The 27,761-nt window shown below is 36.9% G+C and overlaps 1 protein-coding gene across 8 annotated transcripts in view; it reads left to right on the forward strand.

The window, feature by feature from the left end:
- Nucleotides 1-27,761, forward strand: part of UTRN (utrophin) — a 331,818-nt gene that overhangs the window by 113,361 nt on the left and 190,696 nt on the right. For 6 of the 8 annotated variants that reach the window (XM_015858079.2, XM_015858086.2, XM_015858082.2 and 3 more), the window contains 16 exons: nucleotides 530-700; nucleotides 2,010-2,189; nucleotides 5,395-5,523; nucleotides 5,655-5,825; nucleotides 6,011-6,160; nucleotides 6,544-6,681; nucleotides 7,638-7,790; nucleotides 13,657-13,848; nucleotides 14,218-14,390; nucleotides 17,889-18,039; nucleotides 19,141-19,316; nucleotides 19,962-20,097; nucleotides 22,246-22,395; nucleotides 23,453-23,537; nucleotides 25,017-25,222; nucleotides 26,405-26,522. In XM_015858079.2, coding sequence (XP_015713565.1) covers nucleotides 530-700; nucleotides 2,010-2,189; nucleotides 5,395-5,523; nucleotides 5,655-5,825; nucleotides 6,011-6,160; nucleotides 6,544-6,681; nucleotides 7,638-7,790; nucleotides 13,657-13,848; nucleotides 14,218-14,390; nucleotides 17,889-18,039; nucleotides 19,141-19,316; nucleotides 19,962-20,097; nucleotides 22,246-22,395; nucleotides 23,453-23,537; nucleotides 25,017-25,222; nucleotides 26,405-26,522 — 2,479 coding nt within the window. The remainder of the gene's footprint in view (nucleotides 1-529; nucleotides 701-2,009; nucleotides 2,190-5,394; nucleotides 5,524-5,654; nucleotides 5,826-6,010; nucleotides 6,161-6,543; nucleotides 6,682-7,637; nucleotides 7,791-13,656; nucleotides 13,849-14,217; nucleotides 14,391-17,888; nucleotides 18,040-19,140; nucleotides 19,317-19,961; nucleotides 20,098-22,245; nucleotides 22,396-23,452; nucleotides 23,538-25,016; nucleotides 25,223-26,404; nucleotides 26,523-27,761) is intronic. The other 2 variants (XM_015858085.2, XM_015858084.2) reach the window with 2 other exon arrangements.

The raw sequence follows: 27,761 nt of genomic DNA on the forward strand, positions 1-27,761 counted from the left end.
AAGGTGTTCATACAATGTTACATCTGTTTGTAAACCTGCTTGCAAGATACTTAACTTTTGAATTGTCATGTGAGAAGTTTGAGTCAATGTAAATTCTCTCTCTCTCTCTCTCTCCCTCCCTCCCTCCCTCCATTTATTTATTTTTAGGAGATATCATGATGATTTCTAATTGTAATGCGTTTAGGAGTTGCCTTCAGGGTGAAATGATACTGGATTCTGTATTTGCTTCTATTTCAGTTAAAAAATATAATGAATGTACTTTAAGCTTCAACTTGGTGATTATTAGCTATAAGTAAGCTGTAAGCATATTTCTTTTAGGTATATCTTAATTTAAAATTATTCAGGCTTATGTATTGTGCTTTGTATAGTAAGATGCAGATGTTTATAAACAGTTATTCTTTTCTGGGTACTTTGCTTTGCAAGATGACATCTTTATAATGAAAATATCTGAATTCAAGTGGATATCTTAGTTGACTAACCCTTTCATTTTTCTTATCTTTTAAAATCTTTGTTTTTCTTTTTTCCGTAGGTTACAGAAGGAAAGCAAGATCTTGAACGAGCATCCCAGCTGGCACGCAAAATGAGGAAAGAGGCTGCCTCCTTGTCAGAGTGGCTGGCTGCCACTGAGGCAGAGTTGGTGCAGAAATCCACTTCGGAGAGCTTGCTTTCTGACCTGGATTCAGAAATTGCCTGGGCTAAGGTGAGCATGCTTTAAAAACACATAGGATAAATTAATGTTTTAAACATAATAGCGATTATTGTATTGAAGTAACTGAATTTAAATCCTTGTTCCTATGTCTTTTACATGATGAAGTTACTGTAGATCTGATTGTCTGTGTACAGTAGCTAACTGAATCAGATCTGTTTAATCTTAGGCATCTTGGCTCAAACTTAAATGGCCAGTGAAGTAGTATTAAGATATTGCTATGTAGTTAGTACTAAAAGGTATCTAAGCAATTTAATGTGTCACTAACACAATTCATAGGTATGATGTTTGTAATTCTCAGGAAAAATATTTTTGGTCTTTAGAAAGTATCTTATTAGGAGAGCAAATTGAAAACTCATTTATGTTTTTAATGAGAAGTTGAGCTTGTAACTTTTCATTGAAACAGCACAGTCTTAAGAAGTATGACTATACAAATCAAGAAACTCCAGTAACTCCAATGAGGAGTTAAATAAGGAGAGTAATTTTCTTTTTCATCCATAAATTACAGCTTTTCAGAGGGAGAAGAATGTCTTCTAATTATTCTGGAGAAAAGGATTTTCTCACATTGTGAAAACTAATATATGTAATAGTTGGAGTTATCGATAAATGTCATTTAATACACTTGTTCTGATCTTTCCACTCTTTGGTTTGTCACCTTTTCCTCTTGGAATAGATCTGTTTAGAATCTTTACATTCCAAAGCTTACAAAATTAGAAAAGCATCTTGTCGTAATATCTTCTCACAATTTTGACTCAGAATTAACAGTCATTAGTACTACACTTCTACTGTAGGAATATCCCTAAGATTTCTCTCCAAACAAGCATGTTAAATAGTTACTGAAGTAAATTTACTATACCACTGTAAGCAATGCAAATAATTTGTGAGCTGTTACACTGCACCACCAGGAGGATAAACCCTTCATATTGCCTGAAAAATAGTCCTTTCTGTCTTAATGTTTTCTGGAGGTGGTTTTAGAATCCATGTAATAATTTGAATGCTTGTTTCTTTCCCAGAGATAATAAACTATAAGTATTTTAGCTCGCAGGTAATAAGATTTTTTAAGAAGCTACAGAAAGTATTTGCAATTAACTGCGTTATGTCACTGACAAAGAGTTTTCTAAACAGCCAGGTGTTATCAGTAATAATTGGTACAGTATGGCAAGACATGTTTCTTTCCTCATGTAAAGCATACATTGATATTCAGGAGATGGCACATTGTTTATTTCTTATACCTGGCTCCCTTGCTCTTGTGATTGGAGCTAGTTTGTAGTGTGCTGTGTGTGAATGGCTCTTCTTGTTTCAGAATGTTCTGAGAGAGCTGGAGAGGAGGAAGACTGATCTGAAGAGTATCACAGAAAGCTGTACCACACTCCAGGCTCTAGTGGAAGGGAGTGAGACCTCCCTGGAGGAGAAGCTGTGTGTTCTTAATGCTGGCTGGAGCAGAGTTCGGACCTGGACTGAGGACTGGTGCGACACTTTGCTGGTAAGTTGTGACATGTGACAAACCCTTAGAACAGTTGCCTCACTTTCTGTGATGTGAAGATTCGGTGGTGTGTTGTACACTTAAAGGAACGTAGAATAGATTTCTACTTACTATATAGATGAAGAGGTGATTATTGAGATTTGCAATAAGGAAAGTGAGAACTATTTTGTGAGTGTTTGGAGCATACTGTTAGGCGTTGGTACCATGTACTTCATAGAAGTGGCTAATCCTTATTGAATAGGAGATGAAAATGCAGAATCTGGACTTGACTTAGGTGGGAAAAACTTGCTTTAGTTGTTGGTAATAAAACTGTTGGTTTAGTTTACTTTTGTCTTTTAGTTTTTGGCTTTGGTGCAGAACTCATTTCTGTTGTCTTATTTTCGATAGTTGTTTCCAAAATTATTCTGAAAGGGAGCATCTACCATTGCACATAGCCTGAGTGAGTTAAGAAGCATAAAAACATCAGAAAACTGCTAGTGGCTTTACTCTTTAACTTGTCATAGCTGATTCTGCCAAATTAATAATAAATAACAAACAAAAACACATAATGGAAGTGCTGTCTGTTTCTTAACATGTTAATGAGAGCCTGGAAGATGGACATTGTATTAATGTTTTCTGTGTGACTTTCTGTAAGTTCACGAATTTATTACCATAAGTAGAAAAACAGAACTGATAGAACTAGGCCAAAATGGATTGGTTTCCAAGAGGCCCATGTGTGTGCTGCTCTTCACTCAGACTCAAAGAAACCTACTTACCAGCTCCAGCATTATGAAAAAAAAACCCAATCCAACCAAACAAAAAAAGGTAATTTCTGTGTTATGTTGGCTTAGGCTGGGAGGGACCATAAAGGTCATTGAGTTCTAATCTCCCTGCCATGGGCGAAGTTGCCACCTGCTAGTCTGCCCAGGGCCCTGTCTAGCCTAGTCTTGAAAGTGTCCAGAGATGGGGCATCCATGATGTTTCTGGACAAACCTTTCCAGTGCCTCAGCACCCTCTGAGTAAAAAAACTTTTTCCTAATATCTAAAACTGCCTTCTTTCAGTTTAAAACCATTCCCCCCTTGTCCTATCACTGTCAGACCATGTGAAGAATCACTCCCCTTCCTTGCTTATAATCTCCCTTCAAGTGCTGGAAGAGATCATCAAAAACACTTTCGGAGTATGTGTCAGTGTATCTGGATTTTACTGGCTGGGTGCTGATTGCTCTCAGTGTAAGGGATTGCTACCATTCCTTCACAGAGGAGGAAAGGGAAGAAACTAGTTCACTTTCTTTTGAGACTAAGCTGCTGTGCTTTGCACATCCCTTAGTGCTTGAGGGGTGTGAAAACTTGCTATTGTTGCTGTTGGCTCTCGGTTACTGTATCTTTTTCTCTGTCTAGTAACTTTGAGTTCACTACTTCCTTTGAGACCCAAATCATGGCTGTTGAACAGACATTTGATAACTTCCTAGTTGTGTGTTTGGGACCCTCTATCAGTGTATTGCTCCTTTGGACAGCCCATATGTGCAAGTTTTAAGTATGTGCTGTCTCTGAATTAAGGTCAGCAGTATCTGTTCGGCTGAATAAATGTAAGACTATATATACTAATCCCCTAAGGCTGCAACCATTCCTTATGTACATGAAAGACAATTAATGTTAGCAAAAACAAACAAACAAACAAACAACCCAACAAAAACAAACCAACCCAAAACCTGATCTTTTTACATGGAGTATTTCTGTGTTGCTAGTTTGGTACTCCATCTTCACAGGACTCTGATAAGGCCTGAAGCTGGAAACAGGGGATGGCATGAACCTTTCTGCATCTTGTTCAGTGCCTGTTGCAAGTCATATAGTTCATAATCTGATGATTTCTATGTTAGGAATAATCAAGGTAGTTTACCTTTTTATATAAATTCTGTAAAAATGATCTGCAACTAAAAAGCTTCTGAACTAATTTTATTCATCTCTGGTAATGAGCATTACACTTGTGCTTTATTAGATTAAACTGTACTTTCCGTAGGGAAAGATACAAATTTCTTGATACAAAAAAAAAAAAAAAAAACCACAAAAAAACTCCTTAGTCTTCTCTTCCCTTCTTCTGTTTGTGATGCATATTTAAAAAAGGAAAAGCTCAGCTTCCATATATTTAGGTAATAAACTCTATGTCTAAGCAGAATGGTGCCTCTCTAAATCTGATAACTGCTTCATCTATTGTCATGAATGTTCACAGCTGATCAGGACTGCACTACCACAATTCTGATGCCTGTCTATCAGGACTTTGACCAACACAACAGCTTCTATATCTGTGGGGAGCAACTCCTCTCATATAATTCATACCTGCATTTTTGTAATGGCTGTCAGATTTTTGTGTAAACGTACCCAAAAAAGCACTACTGTGTCTTCCTCTTTGACCAGGTTTCATGTATGATAAATAGCCTTGCAAATTAATCTTCTAATCTACAAATTTGCCTTTTGAAATTATCCTTCGTTTTATTTTCCTTCATTTCCTTGTTTCTCGTCCTTGATTATTAATATACTGTAAAGACACAAACCTTTCCATTACATATTACTGATTTATCGAGGCCCTCCTCCTACAAGAACTTTGGAGATTTTCCTCATATCTGTAAACAAAATAATGTGTTTGTTCAACAGACAGAAACAATTTCTGACTGCGTATGACAGTACAACGTAATGTTTTTTTCTAAGAGAACGAAATGTCATAAAATAATCAGTACAACACAAAAACTTACAAATATTATAATTGATAGCTTTGGCTGTAATGTCCTTTCAGTTAAAAATAAAGCAAGGAAAAGCAACCAGATATAATGTGTACTGTTGTGTATCTGCTAGCAATAATTGAAAAAAAAGTGCTCTGTTTGATTAAGTGATGTTGAATAAGCAGTATTTTAATGTGCTGTTTGTTTTTGGACAATATGAGCTATTTCTGTTTCTATTATTAGAAACAATCATTTATATTATGATATTAATAATTATTATTAGTTATTATTAATAATTAATGTTTGGAATGAAAATTGCAATCTTGTAAATACCTTAATGAAGGTAAAAGGTGTGATCAGTTTTTTTCTGCTTCTCTCCAAGGTGTATCCACAACAGTTTCTATTCCGATGATATACTTTTGTACTCAGAATGATGTGGAGCAGCAGTTTTTTTCCTACTTTTTTTCTTTCTCTTCTATTTTCATTGATGCATCTTTTTCATATTTTTCCAGAATCATCAGAGCCAGCTGGAAATCTTTGATGAAAACGTTGCCCACATAAGTACTTGGCTGTACCAGGCTGAAGCCTTGCTGGATGAGATTGAGAAGAAGCCTGCAAGCAAAAAGGAAGAAACTGTGAAGGTAGAAAATGTTACAGTTTAAGGAGGAAGCTGTGAAATAATGCAGTTTTTGATTGAAGTCTGCTGCATCGTTTGCTTGTTTGGTACTCTTTCATTTTCCTACTTTGAACCTTTGCTTTTTCTTTCACTTAGCGGTTAACATCTGAATTGGATGATGTTAGTCTGCGAGTGGATAACGTGCGTGATCAGGCTGTCATCCTAATGAATGGTCGAGGAGTGTCATGCCGTGAGCTTGTTGAACCAAAGCTGGCAGAACTGAACCGTAACTTTGAGAAGGTTTCTCAGCACATCAAAAGTGCCAAGGTGAGGGGAATGCCATGAAATGCTCATCGGGTATCATAATAAAGACAAATGACTTAAGGGAATAAATCAGGTCTTTGCTAAAGTGGTGCTTGCCTGCTGTTCATTCTCTTTTAAGCATAAATCTTTGCATGACAAACAACAACAACAACAAACCCAACTTGATTTATTTATTTAAAACGTTGCAGATGCTTGTTGGACAAGAACGACTCCCTGTCATGTCGGAGCCCCGTGAAGTCAGAGTGGCTTTTCCAGACCTGGAAAAATTTGAGAGTGACATACAGAATATGTTAAAAGTTGTGGAAAAGCACCAGGAGCTGAGCGAGGAAGATGAAAAGGTTTGTGAGCAATACGAGAATTAAATAATGGACTTAATCCTTTTCTTTTTCTTCCCCACACATTATATTCCCTCTGGCTACCGGGGGAATTCCGAGGAAATCTTTTTAGTGTAGGAATCAAAAACAAAAGGAATTTCTGGGCTTTTGGAGATGTTGCACAATTTTCCCATGTGTTTCCTAGCTGCTGCTGCTGCTTCTTGCATAGTCTGTATTTTTATGGTTTTATATAACCTGCTCCACATAGTGAACTTCAATGTGCATCTATTTTTTCTTCTTCTACTCAAAGTTATAAGGCTGGTGTACTGTGAAAGTAATAAAGTGCAAAATGCTTGTGTGTTTTTTAACTTTTTAAATTTTCTTCCCGTGTAATTTTCTGTATTAAGCTGGATCAAGAAAGAGCTCAGATTGAGGAGGTATTGCAGAGAGGAGGACAGCTGTTACAGCAGCCTATGGAAGACAATAAGAGAGAGAAGATACGCATGCAGCTGGTGCTTCTACAGACAAAGTACAACAATGTACAGGTATGATTGCAGTAGTTAATAGAGTTGCAGCTCATTGCTGGGCTTCCTTTAGTATACCACTTACTATCTGGTTATAACTTTTTCCAGTATGTGAGAGTGTCTGTAGAAGAGTTAAATGTACATATGCCCACCCTGATTGTTTGAATGTTTGCAATTCCAAAGTTCCAAAGTATGGATATTGTCATTAGAAAATTTTGAGGAAGTGGCTTTTATTTTTCCTATTGACTGTATCACAGAGGGCCACTCTGTGCACATTTGCACAGATGGGTGTGGGCAACTGAGCATTTACTTCACTTGTTGCCTCTTCTGGCCCTCCAGCAGTGGTTTATTTCTACTGCAGAGCTGTGCTGAGTGGGTACATTGATCGCTGCATATACGCAAATGTATTCAAGTACATTCATGGGGTTCTTGCTTTAAGAAGTGGTAGTGAATGTGAGTCTGACCCCAAACTTCTTTTCGGTTTCTACAGTGGGTATTACCAGCAATTTTTGACTCTAGTAATGCTTTCATACATATCATATTTGAAATACTTTCTTGTGAAGGAGAGATGAATCTATATTAGTGTTCCATTCAACTTACCTTTTAAGTCATATTTGAGTTTGTTAAATGACATCCTGCTACACCTCATGTGAGCTGTGCAAGACCCTTAGGCTGACTTTGTTACAATCTGTGCAGATAAATACAACATATTTATTAAAAAAAATTAAATGGCTTATACTGTCGTATATTCCCAGAGGTGTTCAATGCCCTTGGCAGCCCTGCCCATGGCAGGGAGGGATAGAGCTAGATGGTCTTCCTACCCAAGCCGTTCTGTGATTCAATTGTATCATCCTGTGTTTTGGAATTTTTCCTCAACAAATGATTCTGTAGAGTAGTTTTGTTTTTCAGATAAGTAAGACCTATCCCTTCCCTCTTCTCATATATTTTTATCTTTTTCCTGATGCACTGAACTGTAGGAGGGCAGGTCTTTTCAAAGGAGACAAGTGGTGGAACTCTCTCCAGTGTTTTCTCAGTATAAGAAGGACCATGACAATCTAATGAAGTGGCTGGATGAGGCTGATCGTCGACTACCAGGGCTGCAAGGAATGGAAGATGAACAGAAGTTGCAGGTAAATTAGTCTTTTTTTCTTAGAATGAACAGAGAGAAGGCTACATTTGAGCTTTGGAGCTTGATATGTTATAATTGCTTGGGAAGGAGTGTTTTCAAAATAACAGCATTCATTTTTCATTAGGTAATGATCTGCCTGTATGCAATTAATCTTTTCTACATAGTAGTCATAGGTCCAATATATCCCAACCATCAGGTTCAAATCTTAAAGCAGTTAAATCAAGAGAGTTTCTCATGTTGGTCTTAACGTGAGGATTATGTTTAGCTGTTTCTGATGCCCTGGATCAATTAGCCTGATTCAGAGTCTCATTGGTATATGTGTGAAAAGAGAGTGTTTTGAAGCTTAAACCTGCATGCAGTGTTAGCAATACTGTAACTACTAAGATGCTACCCTTTTCAGCCTCAAATGCTAGGAAGTGAGAAATACCCTCATGTGATTAATATTGTTGTAGACAGTAAAGATTTTAGAAAATGACAAAATTTGAAGTATTTTTTATGAGAAGAGCTGTGTGCCATAGTGCGTGCTAGTGATTCTTGACAAGCACTTTAACAAGTGATTTAATAGGATGTCACGGTCTGATGAAACTTAACTTCCCCAAAAAACTGTATTTCGTAGTTACTGAGGGTACAGATACTTTCAGCGGTGTATGTTGTGTTTTATTTTGTCTTTATTATTATTTCTCCTTTTCATCCTTCAAACCACTGTGACTGCATGGTAATTACTTTAATATTTTAGGCAATAACAGTCAGGAACCTTGTGAAGCAGTAAGTAATTTCTTGGACAAGCTTGGGGGCAAGGCAATCTATCAAGTACTTCCCAGTTTCTGCATATGAGCCTTCATTATTAAAACCAATCAATCTCTTTTTGACTGCTGTGTAACTTTTAAACTCTGCACTAATTAACTTAAAGGGAGAGGTAAAATGCTCTGTTTCCCTGTGAGACTCATAACCATGAACTTGTAATTTAGTGCTCTTTATTTGCAGTTGTGGAGCAGTGTGGCTTCAGATGCCTATGATAGCTGTAGATCTGTGGCTGGCAGCCTGTTCTTGCTTGTGCAGACTGTAAAAACAAACTTTTCGTTTACTTGGTTCTCTTTATGAAGACTTGAATCAGAGCCTCTCGCACAGTGTTAGGCAACAGAAACGGCCCTAAGAGCCTGCTTTCCGGTCTGGTTGCTCTTTTGGGTCCTCGGTGGACACTCCTGCTGACTTACTGTGGTATTTGCGTGTGAGCTCCTTTGGACCTGAAGTATGCAGTGGGATTTTTTTTGAAAGAAAGAAGATCCGTCCATGTTTGAAGTACAACAGAATGATTCAGTTTTGACTGACATCTGCTTTTAGGGTGAATCAATTACTGTACTGAAAAGAGAAAAAATATGCGTCTAGGTATTTTCCCCCAGTGGGAGTACTCCTTTTGTGCCACAGACTGGACTTCCTCATTCCTGCTGATCTTGCTAGTGTTTGACTGATCCTTTGCTTTCAATAGAGTCTTAGTATTTAGGGACACACTGTAGCTAATCCTTGGCATTTCTGGATAGAAGAAATTCCTTCGTCTTGGTATCGGGATGCTGAATGTGGAAGATCTTGTAACTACAGACTATGAGAGTAATCTGTAGGTAGACAATAGATTAGAGATAAAGAAATGCTATCTTTACTCAGATTTAGCTGTGCAAAAAGTCCTTATGCTTCCAGATGTAATTTTTAGTCTGATGGTGTCTGTTGGGCTTTCAGATAAGGACCAGAGCAGTTTTCCTTTCTGCTTTGATACTGAAGCTGCTGCTTTTCCTTCCTGTGTCTCCTGCCTTCTGGTATGTCAGAGATAAGGCAGCCTGCCTCAGGTGACCATAGTTTAATTTTTGTCATGTACTCTCTCTTCTGCTTCACTAATTGATCTTGAACACTTGCCAGGAAGAACGTGCCTTGAGGCTGCTTCTTCTTATTTTGATCTTCTAAATTTTATTTCTATTTTTTATTTTTAAAAATTTTTTAATTGGGACTCTGCTTTTTTTGAAGGGAAACACAGTGTTCCCTTGAACGATCATTGCTTTAGGTGAACACAGTTGCTTCAGAATTCCATTGGCATCAACAGAGAAGGAGCTGTGATATTAAAATTCCTTAAGAACAACACCCTTCTATTCCTCATTGTTACCATCTTACTTGTGCTTGATCCCCTACCTCCCTTGATCTATCCAAAAGGCCTCAGACTAGGAGTCCGGTGGAGCGTAAAAAGGTTGATGAAGGGTCCAGAGCTCCTGCCGTATGAGGAAAGGCTAAGCAGCCTGCAGGTCTGTTCAGCCTGGAAAAAAAAAAGACTCAGCAGGGACTTTGATTAATGTTTATAAATGTCTAAAAGGGAGGTGGGAGGCAAATGGATGAGGCAGGCTCTTCTCAGTGATGTATAGTGACAGGAAAGGTAGCAGTGGCCCAAAATTTGAACATAAGAAGTTCCATAAAACACTGGAACAGGTTGCCCAGAGAGGTTGTGGAGTCTCCTTCTCAGGAGATATTCATGACCCATCTGGACATCTACTTGTGTAACCTACTGTAGGGAACCTGGGACTCAGTGATCTCTTAGGGTCCCTTCCAACTCGTGAGTTTCTGTGACTGTTACATGGCAACTTCCTTCTCAGCCATGAGCCCAAATGAACAAAAGGGTCTGTATTAGATTAAATGCTGCGTCAACATTTCATCTTGATGTGAAGGAGTTACAGGGAGCAAAAAAGCTCACATCAAAAGTTTATAGGGATATGCTGTACATTTCCGTGACTTTCTTCTTTTCTAACCTTGTTTTAGCATTTATTGAATTGTTCCATTCTAGCTGTAAATGAGGGAAAAGAAAAATTAAACCTTAAATTGCAAAAGTAATTAGTTGACTAAAGTTTTTAAGTAAGCTTTCCAGGTTTTAGAAAGCTGTTCTGAATTAAAAATGATTGTTTTGCAGATGTTGAGTGTATTTGATGCCTCATGCACCATACTGTTTCTTTTATAAACTGAAACACAGACAAGTATTATTCCAGTAATAAAGAAAACATATTTGCTTGCCTATTGTGCTTTTTATAGGGGAAGTTTTAGTTTCCTTAAATGTAAGTGGCGATGTTGTCAACAAATACATTGTTTACTGACTTCACTAGTTAGCATAGAAAAAAACATGGTTGTGTGAGTTTCACGTTGGAAAACTTTTCCTTCTGAAAAGGTTATGCATTATTTTGGCTGAGAGAGAGAAGGGACAAGGATTGGTTAAGAAGTGTGCATTTTCTGATCTGAAGGGTATTTACTTGATAAGGGGGTAATATGTGGTGATCTGAGATTGGACTGGGTAAATGCTTGTTTATGACTTCCATGTTATATTTTATGTCAATTTCTTGGGCAGTACTTCTAAAAATCCACTTTGGAAGCAAGCCGGAATATTGCCTTGAGTAGAATCTTTGATAGATTTTGTTTAAAAATATGTTTAAATATAAAAGAGGAAAGGGAAAGAAAATCTGAAACCAAGTACAGAACAACAGATCAAGAAAGTCTGTGTTAAATATGGGAGGAAACAAATGTCTCTTTAACCACTGAGTTAAAATTATTATTAGCCTCTCTCGTTGAGAGTTCTTCCTTATAGAATATATAATAGTCATCCTGCCAAATGTCTTCCTAAATAATGTCTAATTTATAGTGTTTTGAGTGTACCTAAGAAAATGGTTTGTGTGTTCCTAAATTAAAATACCAACATCTGTAAGACTTAGACGTTTGCATTGCATGAGACACAGTTATGTCAAATTCTTGGTGCTCCATTTTTTAATACTTAATACTGTAATTTAGAAGCTGCTAGCCTGCAGTGCACAGTAGAGAACAGCAGAACACTTAGCTACAGTTTACAATTACAGTTCATCCTTAGAGAAAGGTTTGTGAAGAGAGTAACCATCTCAGTGATGAGACACAGCTGCAGGATATGTGCTTGAAGGAACAGCACCAGGAGGAGTTCAGTGCCATGCAGAGGAGCAGCAGCATGGTCCTGAACGGGGCTGCTGGGGAAGCAGGAGGTTGCACAGTGTATCAGTATTGGCAGCAAGCGGAAAGTCAGTTCACTAAATGCCATAGGTCTTTTAAATTCTTCGCAAGTTTTCTGATCTGACAAGCATCCTGATGCTTGTTCACATCATCATGTCTCATGCTGCTGAGTAGAAGTTGCTTTCAGTTGTGCAGCCTTTGTCTTATTTCTGTGGAACTGGGGACCTCTTCTTCCACAGAAGAATCACACCGACAAAGCCTTTGGCTTTTGCTCCAAAATTCAGTGATGGAAGTTAGCAAAATATATACAACACATCAAGAAAATGTTTCTCTGGTGAGCATCAAGAACCGCCACGCTAGATTTATTGTTAAAACATATATAGTAGCTTATAGCTTTGGCTGTGCCACTTGCTTGCTGTAGTGTTACTGAAGTAAAAGTAATGGATAAAGATTTCAATAGACTAACAGTTTTTGTACCTGTGTGCATTCTGTTCCTTTGATGTTCAGTGAATGACTGAAAGCATGCTGTGCTTAGCGATTAAATTCTTGAGAAAGCGCACCTCGTGTCCTCAGTATTGGTATGTCAGTTGCTGTATGATTTTAAACTACATAAATAAAATCTTCAGGAACATCCTATGCATAAGAAATCCTGAATGGTGAATAATTTAACATAACCTTTTTGCTGCAATCCTTTTTGCTTTTGAACTATGTATGCCACATATGTTACATCAAGTTAATTTGAGTGGCACATTTGAAATGCTCAGAAACATGTAGAGGATGAAGACATAGACAGGTGTTCGCAGCAACTGTGTTAGTGGGGTTTAATATTTTATTGTTGACAGCTGTGCTAACTGCCTGCATGTATGTGCCCACTTAAATGCAGTGGTTGAAACCACTGGGAGCCAATTATTATGCCTTTGCACTTGTAAGTGTATTCTAAACCATTGCTGTTAGTAACTCACACAGGCAGTTAAGTGCTTCTATGTATTTCTTGTTGAGTATTCCATTTCATCAAGTACTAGACTGTGACTTGCTTGAATTATTCAGTACTTGTAGGTGGGTTTACCTCTTCAATTCTGATTTTAAAGAACGGGGCTCTTTTCAGAGATTGTGATGGAGTTCTGTTGGACAGAAATTTTTTTCAGTAAGAAACTGCCTTCGGAGTATCTGCTTTGCTCTGCTGTCTTTCCTAGTTGTGGCCATGTATAGCTTCTTACAGCTGGTTTCCTTACAATTCAGATGGAGAGTGTGATTTCTAATTCAAGAGAAGGCTGCACAAACTTACTGTTCTTATTCTGCAATCTGCTAAGATGGCACTTAGCTAGATGATCTGGTCTTACAGCCAGAGCAGGTAGCAGTTGCCAACATCTTGAGGAGTTAGTAACACTTATTGCTGCAAAATTAATATTGTATTACTGGTAAAGCATCAATTTATTTAAAAATAGCTGGGAAATATGGATGGGGATACTTGCTGAGAAGAATCTGGAGAGAATATGAATCTGCTTCAGTAAATTGGTAACTTATGGGAATTCTTGATGAGGAAAACAGGCCCAGTCATGAAGTTTATGTACTGGAAGGCTGAGAATCAAGGTGTGAGATACAACAGCAGTGCCCTTTCCCCTCCACAGAGTTTTAATAAAGAATAATACAGTCTAATTGTGAAGCATGCTATCTACTGTTTTTTAACTTGTCTTTTCATTAAATAGTTTTCTGCAGGATTCGGAGCTTTCAGAAACGATGCGACTTGACTGGAAGAACCTTTGTCTTTTACTTAAGAGATTTTAATTCTGAATATAATCTACTGGCTTGTAACTTTTTTTCCTTAACATTTCTTGTACTGTGAAATATAAAACAAACTTTCGTACTTCTAGGCAATTGCTGTCCAGCAGAGGTTAAAAAGCCACTTTGCCTCAGGGGTTAGGACTCTGCCTTTTTCAGCTGAATACCTGGTTGAAATCAACAAGGTCTTGCTTGCTATGGCTGATGTTGAGCTGTTGCTGAATGCACCCGAGCTAAATACTGGCATCTATGAGGATTTTTCAACTCAGGAGGATGCTCTGAAGGTACTACATAGCTAAGCGTTCAGAGGGAAGAAGTGGAGGGATTAGCAGTGTTCATGACATAAGTGTGGGTTTGTTTATTAACAATGGTACTGCTCTGAGAAATACAGTGTGTCCCTTTACCTCAGGAACACATCAGCTATATAAAGTATTTCATCCTCTTCATAAAAAAAACAAACTACTAAGAACACTCAGAAGAATTTGTGAGTGACTGTTAAGTTCAGTTGCTATAGCTGATCTTATCTATAAACTGTGAATAGTTATGATCTTATTGTAGATACTGTGTTGGAATAACATTCTGAGGACATTAATTTTTGGTCTTCGCTGCTCATGTTCATTTTACTGATGGCTTGTGTATTATTGTACTTGTAGAATGTAAAAGATATATTGGATAAACTTGGAGATCAGATTGCGGTCATACATGAGAAGCAGCCTGATGTTATACTGGAAGCATCTGGGCCTGAAGCAATACAGATAGGAGATGCACTAACCCAGCTGAACGCAGAATGGGACAGAATTAACAGAATGTACAATGATCATAAGTGGTAAGTTGAGAATCTTGGTGTTTCTGATCAAGTGGTGCACGTATTATGCCTTTTACAAATGTTTGACAAGTCTGACAGTAAAAATAAGGTTAGAAATGGTTGGTGACATTGTCTAAGCAGAGAATTCAGTAACTTTGGAGCAACTGGATCAGGCAACCATCAGGATTACTAAAGCATCAGCAGGCACTGTTGTTTTACTATGTTTTAATTCAAGAATAGTGCTTCCAGCTGGGTATCGCTTTCTATGTTTTCGCTGTCTGCCAATGGTCCCCTCCAACATTTGGAGACAACTGTTCCAGAGTCTGGTACCTGGCATTGCTGACTATGCCTGCAGCTATATTGTTGTCTTCATAAGCATGAGTCTCACTGAGATCTTAGTTATGCCTTTCCTCCCCTATAACTTAATTTAAAAGCTTTAACTTATATTATCTTTCTCTAAGTATCAGTAAAATTTCATTTACTTCTAAAATTTCATTTCATTAAGTAGCCAGGGTTAACTGGAGAGCTGATCTTCCCATTGAATAAGATAATTGTGTCAAAGAGTAACTTTAGTGTTTATGATTAGCAGGCAAAAGGCAACAAATCACCTCCTCGTTTAGTTCACTGAATACAAATTACTTTTCAACTTCATAAGATGTATAAAGCTTTGCATTTTAATGAGGATAATATTGGGCACAATTTTTTATGCAAAAAAGACTGCTGGACTAGGAATTTAAATGAAAATGGGATGCAACTTCCTGAATACATTAAGTGTCACAATTTTAATGGGATGATGTATTTTAATTAATGAAGACAATTTTAGCATCAGAGTTAAAGAGCTGTATTTTGATATTTGTATTCTTTAACCCCTTTTTTTAACCAAAATTTTACTTTTTTTTTTTTTTTAACCAGACATTTATTCAATCTTGTCCCAAGCATAAGAAAGAAGAGTAAAATAATGCATCTCCTTAGTAATCTCTGACTTTTTCTATTTCTAGGATGTGTGCAGATTTTGACAGGGTTAGTAGAAACAACATCTGAAATGCTTGGTAAAAGACTGATTAGTTTTCAGAGCTAGTAATGATTTTCTGATTGAATTCCAACTAAGTAGTTAAATCTTGGATAAAAGCTCTAATGTAGCCAAGCACACAAAGCCTTTAAGCATTCAGCTGATTGACTTGGTTTGATTTAAACACGTGTAAATTAAAATGTTTGTCGGTTTTTCATGTGCAAATTTGTGTGTGTGTGCATGTATATATACATGCGCACACACACATACATGCTCAGCAACCTGTGTTGTGCTGCTTGTATCAGGGCTGGTTTGCTTGTTCTGCTTCTTCTGTCACAAACTTTCCACCAGAGTTAAAAGTGCTGGTGATCTGGGAATGAGCTGTGGCTTGCAAGCATGTGGCTTCCTGTGGAGGAAGCCAGGCATAGCCAAATTGTGGTGGTATGCTTACAGGACTTTCGTGCTTTTACCTTTCATCCCAGGCATTCTGTGTATGGAAACAGCAGCAAGTACATCTATCTCAAAACTGGAGTGAAACCACAGCTCAGTGCTCAAAATACTGATGTAACTGTAGGCTGGGAACTGAAACCAGGAAAGCTTTCTATCTCAGAGTTGTAAAGTTCTTAAACTCTAGATTCTGGGAAAAAAAAAATAAAATATTCCCCAGAAATTTTCAAGGAAGCCATTAAAATATTCTTTTAAACTATTTTAAATGCTTAGAATATATCTTCACGTTAAATCTGAAATGAGATACTATCTTGAGACAATATGTTCAGTTAAAGTCTGTAAAATGTATGTGAGAAATAAAAGGAGAATGAGATTTGGGGTCAATCTACAGGTTAGTCTAATGCATTGCCATGGGATGCGTACAAGAAAATGAAGCAGTAGAACTGGAAAAGGGGGTCAGAAAAAATTAAGTAGGAATTTTCCTTTTTTGCTTTCTTCTTTATTGTAATTAGTCCACATGACAAATAGTAACAAAACAAAGCTCTGTATGTGCCAGGAAATGTGGATGAGCCTCGATTTAAAAACTAGATGCAATTCTGATAAAAATAGTCTCTTTAGAACTCTGGAATTGCTGAATTTAATTAGTGAAGAAAATAGATGTAATGTAGCTTTGTAAAGTTTGTTTTCAGATGCCTTTGATTCTGTGGTGCTAATTTCATGTTATATCTGGATACACACCGTAACCTTGAAGTCTTTGCAGTTGAAATTGCTTAAGACAAAAAGAATGGGCTGCAAATGATGTCTTTCCTCACATCAGTGAGAACCTTCTTATTTGCATGAGATCTGGTCTCCTGTGTGTCTCTTCTAAAGAATACTCTTGATATTAGTTTGGAATGGGATACTCTCTAGTCTACAACAGGTGATGTAGAATTTTTGTTAGAATCATAGAATGGTTTTGGTTGGAAGGGACGTTTAAGATGATCTAGTTACACCTCTTCTGCTATAGGAAGGGACAGCAGCCCTCTAGACCAGGTTGCTCAAAGCCCCATCCAGCTTGACCTTGAATACTTCCAGTGAGCAGCAACCTGTTCCAATGTCTCATCACCCTCACAGTAAAGAACTTATTCCTAATATCTAGTCTAAATCTACCCTCTTACAGTTTAAAGCCATTACTCCTTGTCCTGTCACTGCCTGCCCTTATGAAAAGTTCTTTCCCAATTTTCCTGTAGGCCCCCTTCAGGTACTGTAAGGATGCAAAATGTTGTCTCGAATCCTGTATCCACATTTCTCCTCTTTGTTTTGTAATGGTGCTATTTTTTTTTAGCAATCAACAAATAGAAAATAATTCTTCTCTATGCTTTTGGCATGTCTTTCTTACTTAGCTTTCATGGACTCTTTTTTGTGACTTTGTTAGCATTGTAAACATTCACCTTCAATTGGAAACAACATTCTGAGTTCGGTAATTCAGTCTTTTTCCATACTTGAAAATGTTGCTCTTTGAACTAAGCTTCATGTTAGTTTGAGACTGCAGAGATGAAAATCATAGCAAAACTCAAGGGAAATGAGCGTGTGATTAAATGATAGAATTACTTTCACAAGTCTTCTGGTAATACAGTCAGTTATATAGTCAAAACCACCTTCATTTGTTAAATTCCAGCACCAACAGTGCATGGTTTATGATTTTAAAAAATAATAATCTGAGCAATTAATCATTTTTTATATTTCATACTATCTGATGTCTGAACTACTTCACAGTAAAGAAAAAAAGGTTCTGCTGGCCAATTTGATGCAGCTAATCAATCTTTATTTCTCTAAGTGTTAGAAACAAAAGCGTGCTTTGGGCTGTCCTTTTTTCCTTCAACTGGAAGTTATACTGTTGGCTTTTACCAGTTATTACCATGTCAGGAAGCTTTCAGTACTGGGACTTGATTATCCAGGCTACATGCTAGTCTTTTGCTGTTTTGCAAGTCAAGTTATACGGAATTCTTCAATATCGCTTGAGTGGAAATTTTAGTCTTTTCACTGAAATGGTTGGCTATTTTTTCAATGTGTTGTTTTTATAGTTCCTTTGATAGAGCAATTGAAGCATGGAGGCAATTTCACTGTGATCTCAATGACCTTTCCCAGTGGATAACAGAAGCCGAAGGGTTATTAGCTGATGCCCGTGGTCCTGATGACAGCCTGGATCTGCAGACAGCTGGGCTTCATCAGCAGGTATGTATAATATGTGCAGTAATGGGACAAGCTAGAAAAGCTAGACTTTTGTTTACATTTGTAGTCTTTTACGTGATTCATGTATGAGACTGCAGTTAATGTAATTTCATTTGTGGTTTAAAGTGTTTCGTGGAGAAGATCACAATTCCTGTTTGTAGTATGATGACTTCTATCTTGAATAGTTTTGACTTAATTTGCTAATTCAAATACTGGCATCATTTAATCTAGAGAATGAGAAGATTCCAATTATGGGTGCCTTAGATTTTATTGTTTCTGAATTTGGTTCAATTATAAATATTGTAGTTAATATATAAATATTGTAGTTTAAACTACAATTTAACTACTTGATAATTTTTTAGACCCACATTATGGAGCAGTGGAATCTTCTGTTTAGCTAAGCTACTCTCTGCTAAAAGAGAGGAAAACACTACTTTAAGAGTCTGAATTTTTCATCATTCTGTTTAAGAAGTAGCAATCAGTGTTATCCTAACACAGTTCTTAATTTTATCCTTGTTACTGCTTGATTTTATTTTTTTTTTCTTCCTTTCCCATTGCAGGGAAATTTGTGTTAATATCGTGAGCTTGCTGTAGTTTTAAGGAATGTTTGGGTTTTTGACCCTGACATCTTCTGACTTTGTTCTGTTTCATGGATTTATTACGATGTTAGGAGAGCACAGGCATGATGATCCTAGCTAATTCAGTGTTATGTTACAGAAATAAACAGGGCCATGGTTTATGAGAAGAAACAGTTATTAAAAAAATAATAAGTAAAAATAGTCCTAGTATCTGTTAGCAATACTGGAATCAAAAGCGAGCATGAAATCTAACACTGATCGTTTGAATGAATTCTTGTGATCCTGGGTAGTATTCAGTAGTGTATTCTGTATCATCATCTCTTTTTTAGGACACTTGTTAGAAAACTAAACCGGACTTAATAACAGAATTAATAATTTAAATCAACAACATCCAACTTTAAGTAAGAGCTGCAAGCGCCTATTTTAGTAAAACAATATGCACTCATGATTTATTGTGCATATTATGAGCCATAGATCAAAGTCATCTCTGGTCAATAATAAAATCGTGTCACTTTTTTTTTGACAGGAACTTGAAGAAGGAGTACACTGCCATCAGAGCAGTGTTTTGGCATTGAACAGAACTGGGGAAGGGATCATACAGAAACTCTCTGCTACAGATGGGAACTTCCTGCAGGAGAAGCTGGCAGGACTGAATAGGCGCTGGAAAGCAATCACTGCTGAGGTCATGGATAGACAGCAGAGGTAACAAGTTACTCAGGAATTTGGATATCTGGCTGGATGTGGTGAAGAGAATCTCTTTTAGCAGGGTGTGAGAGTTAGTGTATTCTATTGCATGCTGTTATTTATCTGAGTTTTCCAGACATTTGGACCTCTTTTTTTAACTGTCTCATATTACTTGTGATTTTTTTTCTTTTTCGAAATCATTCCATTGCTAAGCCAGACACCTTTTTTGGAAGGAATGCTGAACTAGTTCTTTTGGCGGAAGCTAAATTCTGAAAGTACCCTACCTTGATGCCTGTTTGAGCATTGTCAAAGATACACTAATTGAAACAATTGTATGGTGGAAGTCAAGAGCGGTCTGTGCAGCCATTTAATATAACTGACCAGTTATTTTCTGAACAAAAGTCCTTTATGAATGAACCTTAAATTTTCTCCAGAAGATTAAAGCGTGAAATATTCTTAGATGAATGCATGAGTTTTCAGAGTGTCTGAGGATACAAGGTTTCCTCCTCTGTCTCTTAATGTTATAGAAAGCTATGAGGATTAGGCTTGAAAATCATAGAATCATAGAATTACTCAGGTTGGAAAAGGCCTCAAAGAAAATGTTGACTGGCACATCATGTTCAACGCAGAACTGCATGTGGATATTTTGTTTTCCTTTTTAAGGCTAAAGGGGGAGAATCAGCAGCTAATAGATTACAGAAAAAAGCTTGATGAACTGCGTTGCTGGTTGGAAAATGCAGAAAATGTTCTGGACACAAGATTTACATTCAACCATGAAGAAAATTTACGAGAATTACAGGCAAGATCCTTGAGTGTGTGTATGTATGCATGTATAAGTTTTGTGCAAAGTGTCAGAATGTGACTTTTGGAGAATATTTTCACAGTGTAAATTGATAAAGAAATATGATGGTTGTGTGAAAGTTTCGTGTGATTGCTTACACAAGCAAGAAGTGTCTTGTAATTAAATCGGGTTGAGTTGGTAATGGTTGTCTTGTCAGATGATGATGGCAGTTTCAGAAAGTGAAGAGTATATATCCAGCTGATAGAATTTGGTAAATGGAATTATACTCAGGATAATACCCAGAAGTCTATTTTATAGTTCTGAAGACGTTGGCAAAAGTCATTAAGGTTAAAAGGGTGTTGTAAGAATGGACAAGTTGATAAATGGACAGATGGGAGTGTATGCACCACCGTCTTGTTTATTGGTCAGATTTAATACTTTGTTGCATGCTTAAGTCTGTATTTAAGTGGCTGTTTAAACTAGTAAAGGTTTTGGTCGTTTCATGTTACTTAGATGTGTATATACATATATTATATTCCCTGTTTATATTGTGTCTGGTTTTGACAGCAAAATATCTTTAATTTTAGGATGTGTGAAAGAGAAGGTTTCTGGAATACTGAAAGGAATCCAATAATCAAAGTTACTCATTTTTAAAAAATAAAAAGAAATCTACTGCTAGACCAAATTAGAAAGCCTTAAAGTTGCAACAAATGTATATAAGTAGTTGCTGTTGTATTTGCCTAAACAAGTTCGTTCTCTTTTTAATGACTGATTATAGCTGCTAACTGGCTACTGTACAAATTTATTTTTTCTTGTGGATAGTGAAAAGTAGAAGGGTGGCTTATAGGGTGTGTGTGTCTTTTTTGTGTGCATATGTGATATAAGCAAAATTTACTAGAGAAGCACTGGCAGGGAATTAAATACTGTATTTGGATTTATCACAGCAGGGACAGCATTTGTAGTTACGATTGTGCTCATTAATTGAATTCCAGGTGCTAGTAAGATTACTGGGCTACTTAGGCGGGTGAAGAATTCCTCGTAGGTAAAGAAACTTGGAGAACTTTTCTTGTTTTGTGTAGCCAAAGATCAATGAGTAGAGAGATGGTGAGAATAGGATAACGTGGGGGAGACGGTTTGTTATTAAAGGCTGCTGTTGGGGAAATGGGAGTAATGGATGTTAACTGATCAGTCACTAGTAGATACTGTCTGGGAAATGAGAAGGAGGTTTCTAAGTAGAGAAAAATAAAATAAACATCTGATTCAAACATAAACAAAGCACATTTTTTATACTTGAAAATTTACTAAAGGTACTATTTGGTATTGCACTAAATCTTACCAGGTGCTCTGTTCCATGAACTACCTTCAGGCCTGTGTTCCTGTCACTTTCATGAGCACACCTCATAGTAAGGTGTTTATACCAGTATTAGGGTGGATGAAAATGATGCAGGCTAGCTAATATCATATATTTGTTCTAGTGCATTAGAGACAAAACTTGTGATTTTTGCTTAGTAGTGCTTTTGGTCTTATGAGTAAATGATAACACAGTTACGTTAAAGTCAGTGGGAAGTGCACCCAAGCGTAACATTCTTTTTGCAGGATCTGACCTGTACTTTCATCTTAAAGAAGGTGTTGGAAGGTTGATTAAAATTGAATTGTAAGGTTGTGTGAAGTTTTTAACTATTTTTACAGCACATATCATTGAGAATAAAGTATCTTGTGACAATAGTTTCCTACATCCTGGCTCATGCCAGGAGCAAGCCCTTAGTTTTTAAATTATTTCTAAAACTAAGGCAGGTTATAGTTTTGATTAAAAGAGTGTTTACTTTTGGATACATGTGGTACATCCAGAGGAGGTCAAAGAGAAGCATCTTTTGAGGTCAGAATTGGTGTGAGTTATATGAGGCGATGTAGGTACCCTTTACATTACCCTTTACCACTTACAGCTCTGCATGTGTCTTCTAATTAGTAATAAATGTTGATCTTTGAATATTTAATAATTTCTGCACATTGCCAAGAGTAAACAAACAAAAGGCAACAAAAAACTGCTTCTGTTACATATTTTGAAGGAAATTTCTAAATACTAGAGCAAAAGAAAAGCTTTTCCTCTTGTTACTGTTTAACGTTTATGCATTTGACTTCAGTCCTAAACTATTCTGTCCCTTTTAGGTCTTAAGGGAAGAGATGGATGTACAGAGAGACAAACTGGAATGGTTGAACAGAACTGAACCTGAAGTTATTCTTGATAAAAATGTTGATCTTCAGGAAAAAAACAAGCTTTCTGATAGCCTGCAGTCCCTCAATGTGAGGTGGAATAAGGTGTGTATTTTTACAGCAGTTTTACCTTAAGTTGAAAATATAGTAGTGTACTCAGAGTTATAGTTTTCTTTTATCTATACTTCTGTGACACCTAAATGTCTTGGAAAGTGTGCGCTTGTTGATGGACTGTCTCCCAGGCATGAATCCATGTCTGTATGGAAACCCTGGCAAGTGTTATTTCATCAGAATAAGTTGATTAATTTACTTGTTTTATTCTTTTTTTTTTTTTCATTGTCTTTCTTTCAAACAGCTGGATCAAAGATGTTTACTCGTAGAATTATAGAATGTTTTGAGTTGAAATGGTCCTTGAGGATCATCTAGATCCAACCCCCTGATGGGCAGCTATACTTGTTCAAGTTGCCAAAGCCCCATCCAACCTGGTCACTTCCAGAGGGGGAGTATCTACAACGCTTCTCTGGGCAATTGTTCCAGTGCATCACCACCCCCATAGCAAATAATTTCTTCCTTGTATCTAGTCTAAAGCTACCCTCTCTTAGTTTAAAATCATTACCAATTGCCCTGTCACTATCCTCCCTGACAGAGGAAAATAGTCTCTTCCCATCTTTTTTGTAGGCTCTCTTTAAGTTCTGGAAGGCTCCTGTAATGGATGTCATTTCAGAACCTTCTTTCTAGGCTAAGTAACACTAACTCCCCTCAGCCTGTCTTCTCAGGAGAGGTGCTCTAGCCTTCTAGTCTTCCTTGTGGCTCTCCTCTGAACCTGCTCAAATAAGTCCATATCCTAGTTATGTTGGGGGCCTCAGAACAGGATGCAGTACTGCAGGTGAGGTCTCACAAGAGGAGGGGGAGAATCAACTCTCTCAACCTGCTGGCCATACTGTTTTTGTTTTTCTGTAATTGGCTTCTGGCTTTGGAAAAACAAACACTGGGTACCTTTTGGTGTTTTTATTGTTTTTAAATGATACTTTGAAAAGCTTTGTTGGAATATGAAGCCTACCAGTATAGCAAATGTAATGTAATTGTATGTGCTCTAATACATTAACTTTTGCTATTAATGTTGATTCACTCACTGCTTTTATTTATCTCTGCTGGGCTGCAGGTGTTCAGAGAAGTGCCTGACAGAGTGAGACAACTGGAGGCTTTTGTTGGGCAGTCTCACCTTGTTGCACAGGCAAAGCCTTCTGGTGAGTAGTCATTCCTTCCACTGAGCTTAATTGTATTGAACTTAATACTGTTAGTAGTTAAAAAGCAGTCTAAAAAGGAAAACCTTCCCTGTGTACTTAGACAAATGGAAATAAGAAATGTTTTCTGCTGCTTGGGGTTCCCTTCCTGTTATCAGAGGAGTGAGAGAGGGAATGTCTTGTTAGGGAAAAAGTCTCTTTGCATTTCAGGTTTGGACATTGTCCATTTATGTTCCCCTAAATGTGCTGAAGTAGAAGAATGTTTCAGTAAGGCTTAGATGTCCTTGTCAGGAGCCGGTGTTGTAGGTACAGGAAAAAATATCTAAACTAGCTCTGTCTGTGACTGTTTCCCAGTGGATTTGTGCATTTTGCATTTGTGCCTTTTAGTAACTGAGATCCAATAGAATGTTTATCTACAGCTAATTATCCTGCATACGGATTCTCTGCAGTCCTATAAATGTCATTTTGCATCTTTTGGCTTAGTAGGAGCACAGACAAGTCTTTTCCCATATACCAGTTAGTTACTTTTCTGAACCCTGTAAGGGAAGCTGTCAAAAAATATGATCTTGTATCAGATATTAATATTGGCTGTCTTTTTCAAAAGTTATTGGAGTTGGATAAGCAGGTAGTGTGTAAACAAGATGCCAATGTGTCCATTTTAGAAAACCAGGTAAAAAAGACAGTCCTTGCCTAAGAGAAATTACAGTTTGAGCTTTAGTAGATTAATTGTAATTTTTCTTTAATTCAGCAGCAGTGAAAAATAAATAAATCATGAAGCACAGAAAACTTTTTGGCCTTTCAGAACTCTGTTGCGACTTGCTTTTCTGTTCTACAGACTATTTCTTAAGTAAAGCTCCTGTCTTTTGTTACTGCAAGTGTGTAGTATTTATGCTTCAGCTTGATTTAGTTTCTTTTCTTGGATCAAGAACACAGCCAAACACAAATACTATTCAGCCTATTCTTCCTTCTTTACAGCATCAGACCGAACAGATAGAAAGGATGGGGCTTGAACTAGTGGGCATCTGTCCCTTTTTAGGATAGTTATATATTGCCAAGTCTCTGAAGCCTCTTTTGTAGTAACTTGACTTACTTCTACTTAAGTGGATTCTGAGTTAAGAATGGGAAAATCTTTCTGCCAAGTAACTCAAAAGTGAGAAAAGCAATTTCAGATTTTTAGATTAAATGAAATAATTGTTTACTATGCTTAGAAATCAACGAGGGCTTAGCTTCATTCTGTTAAAAGCTAATGCCATTTTGTTTTTTTTCTCATTTATATAGTATTATGGGTGATTTGTGGGCTCTTTGCCGTGCAGTGAGATAAGTAATAACTTCAAAACAAGCAAAAAATCCCATTGTGGTGGCTTAGATTTTTGTGATTAAAAAGCCTCAAATGCAGATCTTGCATTTGATCTCCCCAAATTGTACATGTAGCCATGAATTGTTTGATTTTTTTTCTTTAATGAAAACACCAAACTCTTTCAGATGTCCAAAAGGTGGTGCTAGCATCTTCCTCGTTGGAAATTCCTGTTCAGACACAGCACACTTTAGAACTTTCTGCACCTGCTGATCTGGATAAAACTACAACTGAGCTGGCTGAATGGTTGGTATTGATTGACCAGATGCTCAAGTCGAACATAGTCACCGTGGGAAATGCTGAAGAGATCAACCGGACTATTGCACGGATGAAGGTATGTATTTTAATGAAGGTTGGTGGTTGGGAAAATGAGGTGATGTTTGTGATTTCTTTACTAAACATAAAGGCTAAAAATGTATTAAAAAACAAAACAACAACAAACAAAACAAAAAAAAAACCCAACATAAAACAGCTACAGTAAATGCTTAACCTGCACATTACACTTCAGAATTGGTTCATATTATGCTACTCTCTCTTCTACTATTTCCTCTTAATTCCTTGTCTCCCTTCATGAGCAAGATGTGAGATAGGCACTGCTATTTATTTACTTATTTTATTTAGACAAAGCATGTAGAGAAGAACTGTAAATGGTATCTTTAGTGATTATATATAGGCAACTTATGCTGAAGCCTTTGGAGCAGCTTCAGCACTCCATCATTGGAGGACAACCTGCATGATCAACTTTGTAGTGATTTTTTTTTAATGAGTTTTGTTATGTTGTAACTAGTCTAAACTGATTTCCAGAGATATGTTAAAGTGATTATAGGTTTTAATCTAAATGGTTATGGTGTAAATACTTTTCTGTTGATAGCTTATGCTATGCTGAGCTATGACAAAGGGCAGCATTTGTGAGACCTATGCTGCCATTAAGGTTCATTTCATTTGACTTAATATCCATTAACATGAGTAACTGTATGAGTACAAGCTGCAGGCTTAATAAGTGCAGAACTATTTCTGAGGTTATTTAACATCATTTGCTATTTGCTAGAATAAATGTGAAAATGCTTTCTTTTGACTGTATGATGCTTATGATATAGAGTTCTAGCACATAGCCATAGTTGAACGATAATGTTTGGCTACATCCACGCTGCCTGTTCTTCCAGCTTCTCTACTCATATCCTTATAAATGTGTACACTTGCTTGTGTGTTTATATAAAGATCAGAGCTTGGTAAGATGAAAATAAGAACATACACTGGAAAATATTTTACAATGACTGGTGGTAATTGTGATTTGTGCAGGTTAGCCTCCACATCTGGGTTTTCACTCGTAATTCAGAATACTTTTGCATTTTAAAGCAGTGCTATAATACTGTGACAGCTCAAGGGTTGTAAATAGTGATGAAGCCGCCATCTGTCTCTGGAGACGTAGATGTTTCATTTTATGTATAAGTAATACAGATATTGTTAAGTAAATCCTGTTTTTTGAACCTAAAAATCATATCCTAATTCTCAACAGATAACAAAGATGGATTTGGACCAACGGCACCCTCAGCTCGATTCTGTTTTTACATTGGCTCAAAATTTGAAAAATAAAACTTCCAGTTCAGACATTAGAACAGTGATTACAGAAAAATGTAAGTTCCTCCATTCTGTGTTTTGTAAAGATGATATTTCCATGATGGTAAAACCTTCATCTCTTGATCTTAAACTCCTGATTTTTAACCTAGCTGAAGTTGTCTTCCTTGAGTAAACTGAAAATTGGCATTGTGAAAACGTGGGTTTCACTATAGCAGCCTAATGAAAATTCTTAGAAGAAGGATTGCTGTTTATTTTCTCGACCAGCTGTTTTGCTGGGATTTTATGATATCTTACGAAAAACTTGAGTTACTTGACAGACACATATCCAGAGATAAAGATTTTATAAGGCTTTTTATTTATTGATATAAAAGAGCTATAATATATTTATATATTTGCTGATCCTACATTACACTGGACAGTTGGTAAAAAAAGCATGAATGTCTTGCTTTGGAACACCCACTTTTGAATTTGTTGACTGAAAATTAGAGCTTTTAATTCATTTGTGTGTACTTTAAATATTTCTATAACATCTTTTACTTGTATTTACGGAAGGAAAGCACAACTGACACAATTAGAAGCCAGGGGACATTGTATTCTTTGAACTCCTGATGGTTTGCCAGTTGCTAAGATTAGAAAATTAATGCAGTAGGAAATACTGCAGTTAGCAGAAAAGAGAATCCATGGAACAGTGAAAAGATATATTGTGCCAACTTTTTCTGCAAAGTAGTTTGGTAATAGGATGGTAGCAGTTGTAGTTCAGTGGAGTCAGTCAGTAAGAGGAGATCTGGTCACTTGCAAAGTATCCCTCACAAAAGATGAAAGAGAATAAAGGAATTGTATTTTGAAAACTTACATTGAGTTCCCTGATAGCTGTGCTTGCTAAAGATGGCAGCAGGGAAGCTGTGTATGTTGCCACAAATGAAGCTTCCACTAGACACCCTATGTGTGTGAAGATTTTGCTACCTGTTAGGAAACATGAAAAAAGTTAGGGTTGCATTTGTAAAGAAAATGGCGTTTCTTTTATAAGGGCTTTATAGTAGTTTGCTCTTTTCTCAAGTGAAGAATGGAACTACTTTGTACACCTCATACTTTAAATGCTCAGGAGAATATATGCTAGCATATATCTGGACACCTACCTATGTGACATGTTGTAGGGAACCTGCTTTGTCAGGGGAATTGGACTCGATGATCTCTAGAGGTCCCTTCCAACCCCTACAATTCTGTGATTCTGTGAAATCTTTTAAGTGTCATTAGATGAAGCCCAATTACTCAAATAGCTAGGAGTGCAGGAATTT

Source organism: Coturnix japonica, chromosome 3, assembly GCF_001577835.2.
Source record: "Coturnix japonica isolate 7356 chromosome 3, Coturnix japonica 2.1, whole genome shotgun sequence".
Classification (NCBI taxonomy): domain Eukaryota; kingdom Metazoa; phylum Chordata; class Aves; order Galliformes; family Phasianidae; genus Coturnix; species Coturnix japonica.